At 43.4% G+C, this 9,021-nt stretch overlaps 1 protein-coding gene across 1 annotated transcript; it reads left to right on the top strand.

The window, feature by feature from the left end:
• Positions 1–3,452: 3,452 nt before the first annotated feature.
• LOC114868252 (NLR family CARD domain-containing protein 3-like) lies at positions 3,453–9,021 on the top strand. The gene is made up of 8 exons (XM_055514155.1): positions 3,453–3,592; positions 3,810–3,949; positions 4,114–5,899; positions 6,008–6,184; positions 6,339–6,512; positions 6,801–6,974; positions 8,426–8,599; positions 9,009–9,021. The coding sequence occupies exons 1-8, from the start codon at positions 3,468–3,470 to the stop codon at positions 9,019–9,021; spliced, it is 2,763 nt and encodes a 920-aa protein (XP_055370130.1). The 5' UTR covers positions 3,453–3,467.

The raw sequence follows: 9,021 nt of genomic DNA, 5'->3' as shown, positions 1-9,021 counted from the left end.
TCAGTGGATCTCTTCCTCCCACTCATTACCTGCAGTGTTCAGGCTGAGCTTCAGGTGGTAGAGATTAATTAAACCAAACCCCTCTTTTCTGGCATTGTAGGGGGTGGATGGGGGGAGGGTGGTATAGATGGAATACAGAGTATATCTCTGCAACCATTAGGGCTGTTTCAATGTATTTGGTTTCATAATGTAGGGGACTCTTGTGAAATGTGATATGAGGTGTAAATACTAGTTTGTGTTACTGGTGAAAAAGTTAAAGAACTTGGAAAACAACTAAATTCGAACTTCACCTGTAAAAAATGCACCTACAGTACAGTATCATACAATCCTAGTAAACTGAGGCCTGAGTTCCTCCCAGCCTTTATAGGATTACAGCAAAATGTATTAACATCACCTCAACAAAGAAATAATTATTCTAACACTAAGCAAAACAAAATTACAAAGGTCTTTATTAGAAAAAGTCAGGCAAGATCTGATTTTTCTAAAGGTAAAACTCATAATATTTTCATTTCTATACCTGCAAAAGTGATAGTTTAGTGTAATAGCTTGGTTTGTGTAGGACTACAGCAGCTTATTTCAGTTTCAAAAAGCCTTAACTTTACAGCGATCGTCGATCGTGACTGTTTAACTCTATGACATGAGGCTAGGCCTACGGTCTAACATGTTTGTTCTTCCACGTCTTGTGTCTGATTGAAACTGTACGAGTGACCACCGAGTTGTTTCACCACTTTTAATATCTGCATGAGACCAGTTAAACCAGTAAGATGCTTTCATGTTGCCAAAACGTGATTATCAAAGCCAAAGCTTTTGGTTAGACGCTTAATTCTGCCTTATTTTAAATACATTGAGCTCTGCTTTGTTATATTTACAGATGTAATAAATATCCAGTCCATCTGATCTTTGTTTGTTCCTGCCTAAGACCAGTAGAACCAGCAGCATGCTGGTTTTATGTTGCCACAAAGTTATTAAAGCAAATATCTGTTTACTGAAAACTTCTTTCTCTCTTATTTTAAGTTCATGGGGCTCTGCTGGTTTATATTAACAGATTTAATGAGCATCCAGTACATCTTATCACTTTCTACACCTGTTTGAGACCAGTTAAACCAGTAGAATGCTGTCTTCACACTGCCAAAAAGTTAGAGGTGACTGTAGGTTAGTTGTAATATTTTCTTTTCTCTAGAACCATTGCTGTTAACGTCTACTTTAGTGGACATAGATCTATGAAGTTGTCTCTGTGGTTGTGATTATCACCACCAATAATATTGTGCTTAGTGTCTGAATTAAAACATCTTAATTAATCATAAAAAATCTATTTTACATGTTTCATATGCTCTAGGCAGTTTGACATGATATTTTTTTATCTTTAGTTCAGCAGCATTATCTTTAGTTGTAGGATGTTGGTGTGTGCTGCTCCTCAGTCTGGGTTCACTGATTGGATCCAGTTCTTCACTTCCAACAGGCTGAGGAGCTGACTGTCAGGTCCTTCATCAGCACAAATACAAAGTTCTGGTTCCACTATGCAATTGTTTCAAGTTGTAAGATTCCCCACTCATATATGACACATTGACTTTGTTCCATTTATAATCAAATATATATATATTGTAATTGTTCTTATTTCACCTGTTTGTTGACTTTTGCGCACTTTCACTGACTGTTGCACCAAACATAAAGTGTGTGTCTGTGCACACCCATCTTATGGTTTTACTTCCAGGTCTGTGGATTTAAATCATTTCAGCATTTTATCCTTTCACACTCCTAATTAAACAATAATCCAACAGATGAACTGATAACAGGATCATATTACTATAGGTGGAGGTAAGTGATGATTTAAACAGGAATCTACTGTGGGATCTAGTCACAACAGACACGCACACATTCTGCTGTAAAGCTGCTCCTACAAAGCAAAGAGGAGGCGTGTGTGAACAAAGTGAAAGTACAGAGCCAGTTTGTTCAGATTTCAACCGTCGATGGAGGAAAACAAGAAACCTGAGCAAAGGTGAGCGTTTATGATTATTTCTGTTTTCCTATTCTGGTTACAGTCGTTGAGTTACTGTAAGTTGTCCCTCCGTTTCGATGATACACATGATGTAAACACGTCTCAGTCTGTATTAGCTTATTACAATAGCAGATGAATCCTGCTGAAACATGAAATATCCTCAGTGAAACACTACATTAAAAAATGTGTAAGCGATGCTGTTCACAGCTGCTCAGTTTGAAAAGTACCAATGAATCTGTCAATTACATTCTATTAAAGTAAAATAGATGTATGTGAACTTTGTATCTACAGTATAGTTTACCGAACAATGTTTGTTTTTCACTTTTGATTGTGTGACTCACTGTCAGACCTGTTTGTCCTGATTGTCACGTAATGTTAGTTCCCTCTTCACGTCCCGGTCCTATTACGCACACCTGTCTCATATCAGTCATTACTCACCTGTGTATTTAACCACCACCAGTCACCACAGCAAGTTGCCAGATTGTTGAGTTCCGATACCACTTTCCAGCGTTCCAGTATAGCTTACCTTGTTTCATTATCCTGCCTGTACCTACGCCTGGAGATATTGGTAACGTTCCTGACTGTCTGACCACGAGATAGCTTACTCCTTGTCTGTACTTCTACCGAGCTCACTAGTCACCAGAACCTTGCCTGTCCCCGGAACCGAGTTTGCCTGCTCCTTTTTGTGACTTTGCCTGAGACCACCCATGTATGACCTGATTTGCCCTGACTACGTTTGTACAATAAACTGTTTATCAACTGATCATCGTGTCGTGCATGTGGGTCCGACATTTGCCAAAGCCACCATGACAGCACAGTCACCAGTGTCACTAGGGCTGCTAACCCCATCCAGGCTGCTCTGACACTTTCCTCTGAACACTAAACTGTTTGTTTAAACTAAAGCCCAACCACCTGACAACTTGTTTTGGCAATTAACAGGTTTGACAGACAGGAGTTTAAAGTCAGGGTCAGTTTGGCCTGGTTGCACCACTTTCAGGTTACTTGTTTGGTTCATTTTGATGAGACTCTGAGGCAGACCTTTCACTATCAGAGTTTCCTTCTCAGACTGATTGAAGACCAGAAAATGAGCGATTATGATTATTTCTGTTTTCCTCTTCTATTTGAAGTGGTTGAGTTAAGTTGTTTTTTTTGTTCAGATGATACTGTACACATAAAAGAACATGGCTCTGTCTGTATTAGTTTATTACAGTCGTAGATGAATCCTGCTCAATCAGAAAATATCCTCAGTGAAACACTCAATCAAAATGTGTAAATGATGCTGTTCAGATTGAAAAGTAACACTACATCTGTCAATAACATTCTATCACAATAAAATGTGTGAACTTTGTATCTATAATTTGCTGAACAATGTTTGTTTTTTGTATTTGATCTTTATGACCTGTTTGTCCTGATTCCTTTAGTGTGACATCAGTCGTTGATGCTGGTTCTTAGACAAACACAAGGCTAGAAGATGAGTGGGTGTGTGAAGGAGGGAAGAGCAGCGTCTCCAGCTCCCAGTTGTATTTCTATGAAGAGTGACCGGTCCAAAGAATACCCCCCAATCTTTAGTGATGAACCTGGAACCTCAGACACAAAGTAAGAAACCTGCTGCAGACTTCTCGTATAGCAGTCTCACTCAGCCCATCCAGTTACAGCTCAGTAGAGGACATCGTCAGGTCAGCCCGCATGGGTTAGAGTTAGCAGAGGTAGTTAGAGGATGCCCACCCCCCTCACAGTGTCATATGGAAATGCTAAAGAAACACCAGACACGTTTAGACATGGTCACTTTTTATTTCATCTTTTGTCTTTGCAGGCAGAAGCCCTCCTGCTGTGTTGTGTGTGAGCACCGACTGAAGGATCCAATCTTGAGCAGCTGTGGACACTGGTTCTGCAGACAGTGCATTAGCTCGTACTGGAACCGGTCTGGACCATCAGAACACTCCTGTCCCCAGTGTGGTGAAATATTAAGAAAAAGAGCTGAACTAGACCCAACAAGTCAGACCAGCACCGCCCAAAGTAAGAATAAACAAGTGGCTGATGATGATGATTGTTATTGCAGAGCTAAACCTTTTGTTTCTTTAGCGCTTTCATGAGACCGTGAATCATTCTTCTTTCAGCAGATGCTATACAGGCGGCTTTAGATCAACATAAGCTCAGTCTGAGGAGCAGATGTGAACGTGTGAGTGAAGGAGGTGAAACAGGAAATGGAGTCCTCCTCACCAGCATCTACACTGACCTCTACATCACAGAGGGACAGAGTGAAGAGGTGAACACCCAACATGAGGTGAGGCAACTGGAGACAGCTTCCAAGAAGAAGACCCTCCATGAGGCTCCCATCAAGGTCCACGACATCTTTAAAGCCTCCTCTGACCCACACGGACCCATCAGACTGGTTCTGACCAATGGCGTTGCTGGCGTTGGAAAAACCTTCTCTGTGCAGAAGTTTACTCTGGACTGGGCCGAGGGCCGGGAAAACCCAGATGTCAGTGTGCTGGTTCTGCTGTCGTTCAGGGAGCTGAACCTGATCAGAGATCAGCAGCACAGTCTTTTCACGCTGCTCCATGTTTTCCATCCAGCACTCCAAAAGGTCCCAGCAGAGCAGCTCTCTGTCCTGAAGCTTCTGTTCATCTTTGACGGCCTGGATGAAAGCAGACTCTCACTGGACTTCAGCCACAGGGAGCTGGTGTCTGACATCACACACAAGTCATCGGTCAACGTGCTGCTGACCAACCTCATCCAGGGGAACCTGCTTCCCTCGGCTCTGGTCTGGATCACTTCCCGACCCGCAGCGGCCCATCAGATCCCTCCTACGTGTGTGGACAGGGTCACAGAAGTACGAGGCTTCACCGACGCCCAGAAGGACGAGTACTTCAGGAGGAGATCCACAGAGGATCTGTCCAACAGAACCATTTCACACGTCAAGACGTCCAGAAGCCTCCACATCATGTGTCAGATCCCAGTGTTCTGCTGGATCACTGCTACGGTTCTGGAGCACATGTTGACTACAGAGCAGAGAGGAGAGCTGCCCAAGACCCTGACAGACCTGTACTCACACTTCCTGATGGTCCAGACCAAGAGGAAGAGGAACAAGTACCATGAGGGACATAAGACCACTCCACAGGAGCTGACGGAGGCTGATGGGGAAGTTCTCCTGAAGCTGGGGGGGCTGGCGTGGGAACATCTGCAGAAAGCAAACATCATCTTCTACCAAGAAGACCTGGAGCAGTGTGGTCTAGACGTCACAGAGGCCTTGGTTCACTCAGGAATCTGTACAGAGATCTTCAGAAGAGAGAGTGTGATCCTCCAGAAAACCATCTACTGCTTTGTCCATCTGAGCGTTCAGGAGTTTCTGGCTGCCGTCTACATCTTCCACTGCTTCACCAACAAGAAGTCAGAGGTTCTGGAGAAATTCCTGGGCCAAGACTGCACCCAGGTTTCCCTTGATGTCTTTCTAATGGAAACAATGACTAAATCCCTGAACAGTCAAAGTGCTCATCTGGACCTGTTCGTTCGCTTCCTTCATGGCCTCTGTCTGGAGTCCAACCAGAGAATGTTAGGAGGTTTGCTGGGTCACACGAAAAACGTACAGCAAACCGTTATAGAGAAAACCATCAGAAACCTGAAGAAGATGAACAATGACCAAATCTCTCCAGACAGAAGCATCAACATCTTCCACTGTCTGATGGAGATGAACGATCGTTCAGTCCATCAGCAGATCCAAGACTTCCTGAAGTCAGGGGACATATCAGAGAAGAGACTCTCTGCCATCCACTGCTCAGCTCTGGCCTACATGCTGCAGATGTCAGAGGAGGTTCTGGAGGAGTTGGACCTGAAGAAGTACAACACATCATGGGAGGGACGACTGAGACTGATCCCAGCTGTGAGGAACTGCAGAAAGGCTCAGTGAGTTTACTCTGTTGTTGAAGGAACCTGGTTATTGACACTAGTTGCTCAGGTTTTCTATTTTTTTATGATCTTCTGACTTCTATTTGTCTATTTTTAACGTCACAGACTTTCTGGCTGTGGACTGTCAGAGACTCATTGTAAAGTTGTGGCCTCAGCTCTGATGTCCAACCCTTCACATCTGACAGAACTGGACCTGAGTAGAAACTACAACCTGCCAGATTGTGGAGTGAAGCTACTTTGTGCTGGACTGGAGAGTCCACACTGTCGACTAGAACGTCTAAGGTTAGTGTGGAGCTCTGTGGCCTCAGTGGGTGTGTGCAGGTGAAATATTGGCCTCATGTAGGTTCTTGAACCTGTAACAAATGAGACATTATGAACCCACTGATGAACAGACGAGCAAAGAAAAATGTAACATCTTTATATTTATCTACTGTAGATTGAAGTCCTGCAGCTTGTCAGAGACCAGCTGTGGTTCTCTGGGCTCAGCTCTGAGGTCCAACCCGTCCCATCTGACAGAACTGGACCTGAGTGACAACCAGCTGGAGGATTCAGCAGTGGAGCAGTTGTGTGGTTTCCTGGAAAGTCCAGACTGTGGACTGCACACTCTGAGGTCAGATCCGGTTATAAAGTTCTGTTCTGATTGGGAGGATTTGAAGCTGATATTTATTGAACATTGTTTCAAGTAAAGTCTGTTTTTCTCTTCAGTGTTTTAGTCCATATATCGTAATATAACAAAGTTAAGCTTGAAGATATATAAGCTACAGACATGTCGCTGTTTCACTGATTTGTACCTTTTATTGTTTTTAACCTCTATCATTTTCAGGTGTTTCTTTTTTAATCTCCAGTAATGTCAATAAAGCTTCTTTCTGACTGAAGGAATCACATGTCATTAACACAGATTGAGTGAATGCAGCTTGTCAGAGACCAGCTGTGGTTCTCTGGTCTCGGCTCTGAGGTCCAACCCGTCCCATCTCACAGAACTGGACCTGAGTAGCAACCAGCTGCAGGATTCAGCAGTGGAGCAGTTGTGTGGTTTCCTGGAGAGTCCAGACTGTCGACTGGACACTCTGAGGTTGGCTTCATGCTTCAGATTCCTGTTGATCATCAGTAGTAGTTCATCAATACTGCAGCCTCACTATTTCCAGAATCAGCTCAATTACAGTATATTTATTCCTCCACCTGCTCTGACCAGATGATTCATCATAAATGGTTGTTTAGGTTACATGTGTAGCTGGGACCAGTCACTAACTCAGTGTCTGTTTATTGTGTTGTCTGCAGCAGCTGGTGGAGCCTTAATAATGAATCATGAATTGTAGAAAACCAAACGTTTGTGACTGAGTGCAGACTTACACAACCTGTGACTGTATGTTAGCAGGAGCCCTGGTCCATCCTGAGGGTCCAGATAATAAAACTAATGTTAAACTCCTTTCCTATAGTTTAAAAGGCTGTGTGTTGCCAAAGATCAGCCTTGTTTCTCTGGCTCTGAAGTCCAACCCGTCACATCTGAGAAGACTGGATCTGAGCGAGAACAGCATCCAGAACCAAGACATGAAGAAGCTGTGTGGTTTCCTGCAGAGTCCGGACTGTCGACTGGAGACTCTGAGGTCAGACCCTCAATTTATTCCATGTTCAGATCATTGACTTGTGAAGGTGATGCTGAACTACAGACACAGGTCTTCCAGTCATGTACTGAAGTCAACACTTCAACTATGACACTAAATATCCAGGTTTTATTCTTTATACTGTATAGACTGAGTTCCTGCAGCTTGACAGAGACCAGCTGTGGTTCTCTGGCCTCAGCTCTGAGGTCCAACCCATCCCATCTGACAGAACTGGACTTGAGTGAGAACAAGCTGAGGTCCAACTCGTCTCATCTAAGAAAACTGGACCTGAGCTCGAACACGCACCTGCAGGATTCAGCAGTGGAGCAAATTTGTGGTTTTCTGAAGAGTCCAGACTGTCGACTGCAGACTCTGAGGTTGGACACATTTTCAATGTTTGTTTCCAGATGACTGTGAAGTGAATGTTGTTACTGCTATGGGTTATTTAACATACATTCAACCTCTGCCGATGTTGAAACCACAGCTGTTGTATTAGTTCCCTTCGTCTATCAATAAATGGTGATCTGGTGTTCAGCACATGCTCCTTGTTTGTGTTGCCTCTGGTTGGTGGAGCTGAGTCATTGGTGACCAATGACATGAACAAACACTTGTCATGTACTGATTCCTGGTGTTTAAATGCTCACTTCTCTTTACTCAGACTGAATAGGTGCAGTTTAACAGAGACCAACTGTTCCAGTCTGGCATTAGCTCTGAGGTCCAACCCGTCTCATCTGAGAGAACTGGACCTAAGCTCGAACACACACCTACTGGATTCAGGAGTGAAGCAGCTGTGTGTTTTTCTGCAGCAAACAGCATGTCGACTGGAGATTCTGAAGTCAGACACTGTTTTTCTTCATTGATTTAATCCATTTATTTATTAAATGGATTCAAGCAGAATGCTGAAGTTTTGTTCTTTTCTCAGATTAAGTCACTGCAGTTTGTCAGAGGTCAGCTGTAAACTTCTGGCCTCTGCCCTGAAGTCAAACCCTTCTTATCTGAGAGAACTGGAGATGTATCACAACAACCTGGCAGACCCCAATGTGCAGCCACTGTCTGAACTAGTGAACAGTCCTGACTATGGACTAGAGAAACTGAGGTGAGTAGAGGTCAGACTGAGCATCACAGCACACATCCAACCTTCTCTGTTTAGATGTGAGGAAAAACTGTGACATGTGGTGATGTTAGTGGGTTTTAGGACATTTTCTCTCTTGGTTGTTATTTTAGTTTTTCTCTGTCCTGTGTTTACTGGTACAACTATCTACCATCAAAGCTACAAAGAGGCTGCAGAGCACTTTAAAGTGTGCACTAAAATCTCAGGGATGGCTCTGAATGAGTGTTCTACCTGTAGCAGGTTAGGACAGAAGAAGGTCCAGGCAGGTTCTAGTCATCATTCACATAGTTGAGGTTTTTCCTGCTTGACCTCATTTACCAACATGTACTGTAGGAGAAACAGACTGTTAATTCTGCTTCTATTCATTAATTTTCTGTATTTTCTGTCCTTTCAGTTGCCAGTTCTGA

Source organism: Betta splendens, chromosome 13 (assembly GCF_900634795.4).
Source record: "Betta splendens chromosome 13, fBetSpl5.4, whole genome shotgun sequence".
Lineage (NCBI taxonomy): Eukaryota > Metazoa > Chordata > Actinopteri > Anabantiformes > Osphronemidae > Betta > Betta splendens.
This window is presented reverse-complemented; position numbering and strand designations above follow the sequence as displayed.